The 13,828-nt window shown below is 30.1% G+C and overlaps 1 protein-coding gene across 1 annotated transcript; it reads right to left on the bottom strand.

The window, feature by feature from the left end:
* Nucleotides 1-672: 672 nt before the first annotated feature.
* LOC114295918 (protein LATERAL ROOT PRIMORDIUM 1) lies at nt 673-3,140 on the bottom strand. The gene is made up of 2 exons (XM_028240216.2): nt 1,305-3,140; nt 673-1,201 (listed from the first exon to the last, which is right to left on the bottom strand). The coding sequence occupies exons 1-2, from the start codon at nt 2,110-2,112 to the stop codon at nt 843-845; spliced, it is 1,167 nt and encodes a 388-aa protein (XP_028096017.2). The 5' UTR covers nt 2,113-3,140; the 3' UTR covers nt 673-842.
* Nucleotides 3,141-13,828: the final 10,688 nt, after the last annotated feature.

Raw genomic sequence — 13,828 nt, 5'->3', positions numbered from 1 at the left:
AAGGAACGAATATATAATGAATAATTCAAAATGTCTAATCAAAGCGTGAAATAATGTAACATGCAAGACAAAATGGCAGCACAATAAAGATAGGCTCATGCCACAGTACCCGATGATGAATAATACTTTAGACTGTAGATTTGACCTTTAAATAAACAAAACTCTTGATGAACATCAAGGCATGGAAAAGGAATAAAAACCAGAAAAGGAAGCCAAATGCTATACATATACTCAATTAAAAAGATTTTCATTTCGTGATAAAAAATGGTTGGAAAATTTTTAAAGATGGTATATTTTAAATTAAAAGATGGTTAGAAATTTTTTAAAGATTATATTAACATGATAATTATAGACGGTTGATTTTAAATTTTCTAAGCAATCTTATGAAATGAAATGGGAATCTCCATTTCATCTATACCATAGAATAGAGAGGATCAAAATCTAGACCTACACCACGCAGTTCATAAAAAAAGACCCATTTCATGATCTATACTTATGACAAATCTACATAAAAAATTCTTGCTTATAAATTTAAAAATAATTAAGTATTGAAACTAACAATGATATTGTTTTCGATTTTGATGATGTGCTATCATTCCATTTAAGATAGCACTTTTATAGCAAATGATGATCATCTCCTTGATGATGATGATAAATAAAGACAAATTGAAATGAGGAACAAGAATCTATATCAATACCAAGACATATGTTAATAAAAATTAAAATAAGCTCCTAAAGCAAAAATTTATAGCAACCCTATTGATAATTAGTAGAGACAAAAGAAGAGAAAATTAGACAACAATGTAGTAATTAATATTCATTTTCAGTCTTTGCCCATATTATCAGTTTATTTGGTTACCATAGCTTGAACCTCCAAGAAATCCTCCACCACCGGGCGCCGCGTAGACGTCGGAGGGGTCGAGAATTGGTGACGACGACGAAGCCCCATTCCTTCCTCCACCACCGCCACCCCCATTACCACCACCACCACCACCCAAATGCAGTTCTGATATATCAGGAAACCCATCTCTTCCTTCTTCCCCTTGATCATATAAAAATCCTTTGAAAACATGTCCACCTATTTTGACAACAGCTTGATATGCATACTCATCTTCACCATCATCAACCGCAGTGACTCGAACACACTTGAACACAGCTGGGGCTCGTAATTGTCCCGGCAATCCCTCTTTAAAACTCGCATCTATGTAAACAGTTCAACTTGCCCAATTCAATACAAAACATAAAATACATAGATTTACACATAAAAAAATAAATAAATAATAAATAAGTGTTGGATTTCAAACCTTGGTGACTAGAACTAGTATCGAAGCTTCGAGGAGGAGTGTTGGAAGTGGAAGTATGTGAAGTTGTGGTGGTTTGTGAATTAATGAGTCTAGGTTTCTTAGCACCGGAGGTGGAACCGGAAGACCCGGCGGTGGCGGCGGCTGCAGCAGCCATAAGCTGGCGTTCACGGCGGCGAGAGGCCGGAACCCAAGTGCTCTTGACGTGTGTTGCACAATCAAAACCTCTACTTTTGCAACAAGTTCTACATCTGCGATGAGTACAGTCTTTTTTGGCCTGGTTTCCACAGTCTTGGCATGTGGTGGCGGAGCTCGATGAGGCCGACCCACCACCAATTCCAGTACCAGTCCCTGTGCCAGTTGTTCCAGTCTGAGTTTGCATAAAATTTGACGGACTAGTGTGATCGAGAAACATGGGTTTCTTGAGATAATTCGAGTGTTGTTGCTGTTGCTGCTGCTGCTGCTGCGATTGTTGGCTTTGCCAAAACTGAATTCCACTACTACTTCTACAACGATTGTTGTTGTTCAACACATCTTCATCGGGGAGACACGGCGTGGCGGTGAGGAGAGGGATGACGCCCACTCCGACGCCCAGAGCGGTGGCGGCCGCGGCGTTGGAAGCGTTAATTGCGTGATGATGATGGGGATCGGAGATGATGGGTTCATTGCTGTTGTTGTTGTTGTTATTGTTGTGGTGGTGGAACGATGAGGCGGGCGCCACAACAAACACGTCTCGGAGACCCACCATCCCCATCTCTGGCGGAAGGCCGTAATTGATTTGATGGTGGCGTGTGGTGGCGGAAGACCACATTCCGCCGCCACCGCCACTGCCTCCACCGGCGGTGGTGGATGCGGATCCACCACCGGCGGTGGGCCCGGCATTGAAGCCGAGGGAAAGGTCTTCAGCAGCTCGGCCAGAGGTAGAAGACGAAGCTACCCAGTCTGCAAAAGCACCAGAATCTGAAGGCAGCCTCCTGGTAGCCACAACTGCAGACTCTCTCTGATAACAAATTCCAATTCCAATCTTTATATATATCTCTATATATATTTATATATACAGAGAGACAAAACTCTGAAAGAAAATCTTTAAATCTTGGGGAAAAAAAAAATTAACTATTTATGTAGGTGTTATGTAAGTGGGGTCTCTGAAATTCTTTCAGAAGAAAGATTTTTAGAGAGAGAGAGAGAGAGGAGGGGAAGATCTTGTGGGATGACTTTCTCTTTCTTTCTCACTGTGTATATATCTATGTATATATATGTCTCTCTCTCTCTAATTACTACTGTTGGTATACAGAGACTGTTGGGTCTGCTTCTGTTGTTGAGCTACTACTACTACTACTGTCAATTGGCTTTTCTGATGAAAAAGTTTCTTTGAGAGAGAGAGAGAGAGAGAGAGAGGGGACTACTGAGCTTCTTGGCCAGTGATAACAGAAGGGTGAGAGAGAGAGAGAGAGTGGAAAAAATGTAATAACGACTCTTCTACCCTTTCCTCTGTATTTTCTCTGCTGTTATCGTTGCCGACCTTTCTCTCTCATCACCATCATCGTCTTCTTCTTCTTCTTCTTCTTCTCTGAGCTTCTTTATCTCCCTCTTCTCTCACTCTCTTGCTTTTTATCTCTCTTGTTTAGAAAGCGAAACTGAGGTGGGTTCCTCTCTACCTCTCACTTGTCTCTCTCTCTCCAATAATAATCTCACTTAACTATAGTTAGGGAAAGGAGGAGTATAAAGACTTTTGTTCTCTAGTTTTTGTAATTTTATCGAGGCCCTAAAGTCACATGACACCTCTCCTTCATTTGGCCAACTTCTCCTCTCCCCTCTCTTCATCTCCTGCACTAATTTTCACTCTTCCAAAAGCGCGTGAACACGTCCTAAAAATGAAAGGATTTAGTTAACACGTCTATAACAGTTCATCAATTCATTCATTAAATTTAAATTTAAATTTGATAAAAAAATAATTTTTTCTTACTTTTTTATTAGATGAATATCAAAAGAAATTTTATCAAATTAAGGATGTATGGTACCTTTTATCAGTTCACTGTTTATAATAGTTGGATTTGTGGCACTGAAGGTCTCCGGATGATCACCTCTTTGTAAAAGTTTATAAAAAAATTACACTGATCAATTAATTGACCGCACATCTACCCAATTGGTTGATATTTTGATCTAAGCTCAAAATTCTTCAGTGGGGCACTTGATATTAAATGAAGATTTTAGTCAAATTTAGTGGAAAAAAAAATATGTTGTTAGAGATGCTCTAACAAATTCTTTTAAGGCCTCATTTGAAAAGTTGGCTATTTTAATTTTTAACTATTTTTATTAAGCTAAAATATTTATATTTGAGAAGAGAGTTAGATTTTTTTGTAATTGAATATGATATTTGTGAAAAAAATAAAATAATTATGAGTTTGATATGATATTTTGGCTCATTTTAGAAAGTGAGTTAAAAACCACTTTTCAGTTTTTAACCCACTTTCCTCTCTCACAAAAAAATCAAAAAGTAATTTTTAATCATCTTCTCAAAACACCTATTTGTCTTATTGACTATTTTAATTTATTTTGCCTCCGTTTGGGAAGTGGGTTGGCTTTTTGACTTTTTGGCTTTTTTGACTATTTTAGTCTGGCAAAAAAGCTTGGTTTGGGAAGGACTTTTTGACTTTTTTTGTGAGAGAATAGTGTAATGATTATGGGTTGGATGTGATGTTTTGTTTTTTGTGACTAAAATAGTCTATTTTATCTTTTGTGACTAAAGTAGCCAAAAAAACTCACTTTAATTCTTCCCAAACAGACTTATATATCTTTTTATAGATTTTAGCAACCAAAAAAAAACCCATTGTTTGCTTCCCAAACAATTGCAAATGAAAAAGAAAGATAGTGTGTGAAATAATTATATTTTATTTATGTTTTTATTTTTTTAATGGTAAACTACCAATATATCATAATAGTTAGATTTAATTTCTATTAAATCTTATTGAAAATAAGTTTTATTAAAATCGTCGCTAAAAATAATTTTGTAAAACTTTTTTTTTGTATATAATGCTAAAAATTGACAATTAGTGACTTTTTTGTCACGATTTTTATAAATTGTTGCTAAAACTTACAATTAGTCACATTTTTTTGTGATGAATTTTTCAAACTATCGTTGAAAGTTAAAAATTAGTGACTTTTTGTGATTTTTTAAAATGTTGCTAACTTATAATTAGCGACATTTTTTGTGACAATTTTTCAACTGTCGTTGAAATTAACAATTGGTGACGCTTTTTAATAGTATTTAATAAAAAATGTCATTAGTTCTCACAGAACCTATTAAACAATAAATCTACCTATTAGGACCTATACGTAAACCTCTCAAATTTTTATATAAATCTGTGCTAGGGACTTCAAATGAATTACCAAATATTCTACCAAACCTCTCACATAAGTGTGAGACTCACACAAATCACACAATATGGGTCCCATGTGGGTCCCATACCCATGTGAGACATTTGGTAAAACTTTTGGTAGAATTTTTGGGACCTTTAACATTTTTGTTGAATATATATTACATGATGCATTCCCCCTTGAAAGAAAATTCAATGTACAATGTACATCGTACCTAATCTTAATACAAATTTACATAAATTTTAATAAATTTATATTTAACTTACATAATTTTATGTTAGAGTTACATATATTGCCCACCAAAACATTTCCCTACACTCTTATATGTGTATAAAAATTTTAAATTTCTTTTCAAGCTGGCTAAAAGGACATTCATTAATAAAATGCATTATAAAATAATCTATATATTTATAAGTTGAATTTTTCGCAAGTGTTAGACCATCTCCAACGCTTCACTAAACTTAGCATCAAATTTAAAATTTGGTGAAAAAGTCACTTTTTTGAACTCCAACAGTTTCACCAAATCGATATCAAATCGAGAATTCACCAAACCTTTCACCAAAATGAGAACATGCGCAGCATTTCACCAAATCACTGTTCCTGACCGTTGGGGGAGATCAACCGGTCAACCAGCCGGTTGACCAACCGGTCGACCACTAAAGGATTCAAACAGTTCAAAAAAAAAAGTTCAAACAGTTATAAAAAAAAAAAATTTGCCTTATCGGTCAACCGGCCGATCGACCAACCGGTCGTCCCAGAAAAAGGTTCAGACAATTCACTGAAAAGGTTCAAACAATTCAAAAAAAAAAATTGCCTTTACCGGTCGACCAACCGGTTATCCCGGCGCAGATTTGATGAAAATTTGATTTGATGAACCATTGGAGCCCTCTGTATTAGAAAGAGAAAAAAGTCACTTTTTTACTCAGATTTGATGAAAATTATGATGAATCGTTGGAGATGCTCTTAAGAGTTTGTTTGGTATCTTTTCAAATAAGTTTAAATAAATGCATTTATTTAAGTCACGTCAATTTATTTTTCTTTATATCTTTTTGTAAAAAGTTAAAAAATATACTTGTTTAGATCATTCTAAACAATTTCTAAATATTAGGTTTAGTTTCTCTCAAATTGTCATCTCAATTTGAAAAAACATTTCTATTTGGTAGACCTATTTTGTGACCGATTATGGTGATCTGAACCGTACATTTTAAGGCTCATGGAGAATATTAATGTAAAAAATAAAGATGATTGGATATCGGTAACTATATGTTTGAATTATATATTTTTTTAATATATCCATATAAAAAAATCAAGATAATTGGATATCGATAATTATATATTTAAATTATAGTTATTTCTAAAAAATAAAAGAGAAATATAATTTTAATAATAGCCATTAATTTTTTGTAATACAAATTTAATTTAAATATATAGTTACTAAAATCTGATCATCTTGATTTTTTATATGAATATTTTATTCAACAAGTCATAAAAAGTTAATGATTCGGATCACTGAAAATTAGTTTCAAAATGAATCTACTAAATCTAAACATTTTCCTAAGTTGAGATGTTCAACTTGAGAGAAGTCAAACTCTAAATATAAATTAGAAAGAATTTGAGGCGTTTGGTTTGATAAATGTTTATTTTGTAGACCCTCCATTCATATCATTCATGAAAAAAATTAAGTATATCTGATATTACAATTTTTTTTTTTGTTTTATAGCTTGTCTTAAAAAAATAGGTGACTTATTATATAAAATAAAATTAAAAAAATTCATATTTTTTAAAACAAATACAATAAAATAAAAGTAGTATGATTAGCAGATTAATTTAATTTCTTTTATAAATAATATATATATAAAATTTTATATAATAAACGATACGAATTATTCAAATGAGATTTGTGGTAGGCTTTAGGGGCCTCAAATTCTCTCAATTTCAACTTAAGAAAAAACTGGTGTATAAAAATTGGTCCCGTTTAAAGGTAAGAAAATAAGATAAATAATAAAGTCATTTGTAACATTTGCTATTTCTAATTAAATTATCCTAACTGTATACAAGAAAGCCTACCAAAAAAAAAAAAAAAAAAAAAAGTCGGGTAAATTACGTTTTGCCCTTTTTTATATTTATTAATCTTCTTATTTTGATCTTCAAATTATTATTATTATTATTAAATTATTTTTTTCACTTTGACTATTCATGTCTTTACTTTTTTCCACTTTACTTGAAAAGTTAATTTATGTTTAAAATTAGACAAAAAATAACATAATAATTTTTATATAAAATAAAAAATATATTATTATATTAGAATTTAAGTTTATTTTAAAAGTTTGAGCTATATATAATAAAATATTTTTATGCCGCATATGTGACTGTCAATGTGTCATTTTCTATTTAATTTTAAACATAAATTAACTTTAAGAGTAAAGTGGAAAAAAAAAACCTAAAAGATGAAGGGTAAAAAAAAAAAAATTGGAAAATGTTTGAAATGATTTTATTTTTTTTTTTTGTTTTATAGTTTGTCTTAAAAAAATAGGTGACTTATTATATAAAATAAAATTAAAAAAATTCATATTTTTTAAAACAAAACAATAAAATAAAAGTAGTATGATTAACAGATTAATTTGATTTTTTTTTATAAATAATATATATAGAAAATCTTATAAAATAAACGATATGAATTATTCAAATGAGATTTGTGGTAGGCTTTAGGGGCCTCAAATTCTCTCAATTTCATCTTAAGAAAAAACTGGTGTGTAAAAATTGGTCCCGTTTAAAGGTAAGAAAATAAGATAAATAATAAAGTCATTTGTAACATTTGCTATTTCTAATTAAATTATCCTAACTGTATACAAGAAAGCCTACAAAAAAAAAAAAAAAAAAAAAATCGGATAAATTACGTTTTGCCCTTTTTTATATTTATTAATCTTCTTATTTTGATCTTCAAATTATTATTATTATTATTAAATTATTTTTTTCACTTTGGCTATTCATGCCTTTACTTTTTTCCACTTTACTTGAAAAGTTAATTTGTGTTTAAAATTAGACAAAAAATGACATAATAATTTTCATATAAAATAAAAAATATATTATTATATTAGAATTTAAGTTTATTTTAAAAGTTTGAGCTATAAATAATAAAATATTTTTATGCCGCATATGTGACTGTCAATGTGTCATTTTCTATCTAGTTTTAAACATAAATTAACTTTAAGAGTAAAGTGAAAAAAAAAAAAACCTAAAAGATGAAGGGTAAAAAAAAAAAATTTGAAAAATGTTTGAAATGATTTAAATAAATATATTTTTTTGCTTTTTAAAAATATATATATAAAAAATAAAAAAAAATAATGCAACTCAAAAACAACAAATAAAAGATAAAAAATATGAGTCATACAAAATAGTCCCCTAGAGTTGTACTTTCGAAAAATCTAACAAAATCATAACTTCGGCAATAAATTTAGCTACACACGCCGAATAGTCTAAGAGCATCTTTATTGATATTTTAAAGCATCTGTAATGTTTCATCTTCTGTTTCATTAAACAAAATTGCTAGGAATATTTATAATATTACTAATAATTTTACTAACATTCTCACAAGGCGCGCAAGTTTCAATAAGATCAATCATCATTTGATATGGGACTCACATTAACTCGTGAGTGTGTTGTAAGATTGTTAATAAAATTGTAAGTATCCCTAGTATTTGTCTTCATTAAATGTAAATTTAATAAAAAAAATACAATTTTGGTGCTAAATGTTAATATCAAACTAGTATTAAATTAAGAATTATTTAAACTTTGCATCAAATTGAGGATGGTTGGAACTTTTATCAAATTATTGTAGATAGCCGTTGGGACCATACACCGAACGACTGGTCAATTGTTCGATCGGTTGTCCTGTCGAATAACCTCTTCCTTGCTTGGACTTCTTGTAAATTTACACTAACCGGTCAACTAGCCGAACATCCTCCCGATCGACCGGTAGTTTGATAATTTTTTTTTTTATTAAAACACTCAATATCAAATGAAATTTTTATTCAAATTTAATAAAAAATAATCAACGTCGGAATTATTCTTATAGAACAATTTCAAAAGATAAATTATATGACTTTGCAAAAAATCTACTCTACGGACACGCCAAACATCATGTTGAAAATGTGATAATATTATTTATGGTAAGGTAATTAAGTTTTTGTTTTAAAAAATAATATTTGTCATAGGATCTATTTCATCATATTATGTTATTTTATAAATATATTCACATACAAAATACATTTATATATGCTGGATCGATCATTATTTTAAAAATATTTTGGTTCATCATAACACAGAAAAATTACATGATACAAAGTGAAAATTTTATTAAAATATGAAAGTAATATATAATACCTCATTACTTTAGTGGTTATATTTGTAGCACCTAACATGCAAGGGTTATACTATTATACAATATACTCCAAATTGTTTCTCTTATTTTTAAAGTATTCCCAAAAGAACAATGTGAAAGGAATTTTACAATATAAAAATAAAAATAACAATGATTTAAACCATTAAAAAATACATCACTAATAGCACTAATGCATTGGGAATGACAAAAAAAAAAGGCATAGAAAGTGAGCAGGGCCCACTGTCACATCATATTAGTGTTCCCCCTAGTGCTCCATTTTTAGTGCTCTCAAACATTTTTCAAATAAAAAACATAAATGCATGCGCTTATTCATGTAGGGAAGTGATTGAGACCCCCTCCAATCATCACCCTCACACACACGTTGAGGGTGGTGATTGGAGGAGAAGGAAAAAAGAAAAAAGAAAAAAAAAATTGGTCAATCAGAGAGAGAGGGGGTCAAAAGGGGTGCCTCCTTGAGGGGTTCCAACTCATTTTCCATTCATGTATTGGGCAGTGTTTGTTTTCAAAGTTTGATTGGGTAAGAGCGTGAGTCTGTTAAGATTGAGTGAGAGGATTAATAGTGATGGTATTAGATTAGAGATACAAAATAAATTGTGTTTATTTGTATAGTAGTATAGTACTATTAGTTAATTGAGATTACAACCGTGCTGGGGACCCCCAGTGGGGGTGACCCCAGCACCCCCACTCCACATGGGGCTCTGTGATTGGTGGATAGGAAAAAAAAAAAAAAAAAAAAATTCCAGCCAATAAGAAAACACTGGGGGTCACTGAGGGTTTGAAAAACTGGGGGTGCCAATCATTTTTGTTGAGATTGAATATATAAATTTATATAAAAATCATTAATCAAGGAAATTTTGTTGTTTTTTTTTTGTAAAGTAGGAGTATAATAGTAGTTTCACCTCTAATAAAATGAGAAAATCTAATGTACACACTCTTAAAAGGGATGTTCATATGCATATCTAATTATGTCATTTTTTTTTAGCCATAATTAATTTTTTCTTAGTGAAATATTTTTAATTTTCTCAGTCATAATTAATTTTTTTTAGTCATAATTAGTTATGGTATTATTTTAATTATGATTAATGAAATATTTAGTTATATCTCATGTTGTATTTAATTATGATTTATTTATTTATTTATTTAATTATTTATTTTTTATAGTTATATCTCATATTGTGTTTAACTATGTCATTTTCTTTTTTAATTATAAGATGGATATGGTGCATACCATTTGAAAATTATTTTGGGTTCTTTGCTTTTGGACTTATACCTAAAATCATTTGGAAAGATGGAAAAAAAGTTAATTTTTTACTTTTTTTCAAAATTATTTTTATATATTGTCACATCAGTACACAAAGAGTTGGATTGACTATATTACCCTCATGAAATTATGTGAAATTACAAATTTACTTTAGTTCTCTTTCATACATGGAAGGGTATTTTCATAATTTTAAAAATTGACTATTTTCAACTTGCTAAATGATTTTTTGCTCAAATAAATTGACTTTTGACTTGAAAATAAATCAAAAATCAACTCTTTTTTTTTTGGGGGGGGGGGGGGGGGGGGGAGTGTGTACCATAGATCCATAGTATTTTCCTAATAAAATTAGATTGTAAAACCCAATCTCCCATGGAATTCCCACCTTGGAGAAGATTTATAGTCTTATTGAAAGTTTGATGTCATTGTTGCAAAACAAAAAGATGATTGATGTAAGATCCACCAGATTGTTACTCCAATCCCATTACCATTTTTTTTTTTTTTTTTTGGGGGTAAAACTAGAGCTTAGAATTAGGCTTCGTTTGAGATGTGGGTTGACTTTTTGATTATTTTAGTTTGAGACTAAAAAGTATCGTTTAGGATAAATTTTTTGACTTTTTTAACTTTTGTGAGAGAAAAAATAAAATGATTATAATTTAAATGTGATCTTTTGTCTTATTACGTTAAAAAATTTATTTTGATTTTTTGTGACTATTTTAATGAAAAAATCCCATTTAATTTATGCCAAACGAGACCTAAATAAAACGCAGTGGTACATAAGGAAAAATGCTTGGGAGCACTAGTGCTCCCACTAATTAGGTGGCAGTGGGTCCCCCATTAATGATGTGATATTTTGGTCTTAGAGTTGTATTTTTTTTTTTTTTACTTTTTTAATACATTAGTACTATTAGTGGTGATATTTTTAATGGGATGAATCATTGTTGGGTACATAAGTGTGGATAATAAGTACCCCATAGATCAAGTAATAGTTGATTACATACACAAGAAAGAGGGTTGATAAACACTTGAAACCCTTCAACACCTGACCATGATTTGCCATCAGATCCGCACAGGCATTGGCTTCACGATAGATAAGCTTTGTGAATCGCAGGTATCGCATGAGCCGATTTTGAGAATCTCATTACCTTCGGAATAAAACAAACAAGACCTTGGAGATATATATGTAGGTGAAAATATAGTAGAGACAAAAAAGGTTGAGCTGCCCTTGAACTTGAGGGGCTTATGGGTTAACCGAAAGTCTTATTTTAATAATTTTAATTATTCATTTTATAAATTTTTTATATATATTATTTATGAAAAAAATAAAATCAATTCAATAAATATTTTATCGTGTTTATCACCAAAAAAAAATGAATAGTTTATTTTTAAAAATATATTTGTTAATTTTTTCAAATACAACCGTAATAAAATAAAAATAATATAATTATAAGATGAACTTTATTATTTTTCTTTACAAATGATATAAATTACAAATTTTATACAAAATAATTAATAGGCTCTTCGGACTCTCAAATTAAAAAAAAAAAAAAATAGAGAGAGAATTCCACAAAGAAATTGTACATAAGAAAGATAAAGATGATTCTCACGCGCTATCAATGAGCGTTTTTTTAATCAGTAGCAGAGACACTTGTGATTGTAGGGCAGGGTCTATGCTAGGGCACAATGGAAGTATAATTTCTGCATGTTTTAGGACTCGAAATAAATGAAAGTTGGGTCAAATCAGTACGTTAATGGCTACAAGAAAATGGAAAGAAAGCTACTCGCGAGAGTACACTATTCTGTACTCGCTTTCTTTGATGAAAGGTTTGTTAATTGTTAAACCTAAGTTAAACGTGTGTTTGGTATATTAAACTTTTTTTTTTGGTGTGTTTGCGTGTGGAGAACATGGCAAGAATTTGAACGCAAGGGCACGTGAAAGAGTGATTGGAAAAGCAATTTCGGGCCTTTAAGAGGCCAAGAATCTCTCTCTCTCTCTCTCTCTCAAAAAGACTCTCTGTCTAGGTTCATTCAATTCATCTCCCTCTTCCTCTAAAGATCACATAGCCAAGTGTGTTTCAAGTCTCTCTTTTTCAAAGCGCTCTCTGTCTTTCCCTCTCCCTCGCTCTCTATTGACTATGGATAGCACTAATCTAGGAGTTGTTTTGAGTGTAATTTATAAATTGATTTTTTTATTTATTATTAAAAATTATATTAAAAAAATAAAGAGATAATTAAAAATTAAATTAATAAGTTAATAAATAACTTATTTTTGTTGTCCCCAAAAGAAACCTAAATTGGTGCTTGAATGGAGAAGTTATTCCATAAGTCTAAAATTCCATCTTGATAGTGTGTCTGACTAATAGAAATAATATATGGAGAAAAATAGTCACAATATATGAAGTAATTTCATGAATTTGGTCATGTATTATTAATTTTTTTAAAAATAACTACCACATTCTTTAAAAATTTATTAATTTGACATTCTACGTTAACACGATGACATGATATACTTAACCTATTGAATAATTTTTTGCTTGACATAATGACTGTTTTCCAATTCTCATGATAAAAGTTGTGAGTTCAAGCCATGTGTAGGTTGTTGGACTGATCTCGTTTTTTTTTGAAAAATTCTATTTATATATAAAAATGTTGTGATAATACTATTATTATAAATAAACTTATCTTTATGAGTGTATTGTTTTAAAGTGAATTATCATTATTTAATCATATCATTTTATATAAAAGTTCTGTATGAATTGTATATCATTACTCTTTTCCTTAAATTTAAGATAGAGTAGGTTATTCTGGTGTCGTTTGGGAAGTGGGTTGACTTTTTAGATTTTTGATTTTTTTGGTTATTTTAACCTGGGTTAAAAAGCTTGGTTTGGGAATGATTTTTTGAGTTTTTGGTTTTTTTGGTTTTTTTGTGAGAGAAGAGTGTAATGATTATGGGTTGGATGTGATGTTTTGTTTGTTATGACTAAAATAGTCTATTTTGTCTTTTGTGACTAAAATAGCCCCAAACCTATCCAAACCCACTTGCCAAACCATGCCTCTTGCCCAAAAAAAAAGAACAGTTTTTTTTTTTTTTAGTGATTGTTATTGTCAATTGATAGCTATAGCAGTTTCATTCGGCCTTCGTTTAACATAAATTAAAATTAAATTTTTTTGACTAAAATAGTTATAAAAAGATAAAATAGACTTTTAAGTCCAATAAGACAAAATGTTACATTCAAACCATAATTATTTCATTTTTTCTTTCATAAAAGTCAAAAAAATCAAAAAATTTATCTGAAACGAAACTTTTTAACCCCCAAGTTAAATAACAAAAAAATTAAAAAGTTAAAAAAGTAACCCACATCTTAAATAGATCCTCAAAAATCAAGTTCTTGTGAAATGTCGCAAGTATTGTAAAAATATGACATTGATAAACTTTATGCTAAAATTTAGCATAAGGTTTGACGAAATCCTTTATGCTAAATTTTAGCT

Source organism: Camellia sinensis, unplaced genomic scaffold (genome assembly GCF_055761805.1).
Source record: "Camellia sinensis isolate YWXY unplaced genomic scaffold, ASM5576180v1 Unanchor1, whole genome shotgun sequence".
NCBI classification, from domain to species: Eukaryota; Viridiplantae; Streptophyta; class Magnoliopsida; order Ericales; family Theaceae; genus Camellia; species Camellia sinensis.
The sequence above is the reverse complement of the archived record's forward strand: the minus strand, read 5'-3'. Positions and strand labels throughout refer to the sequence as shown.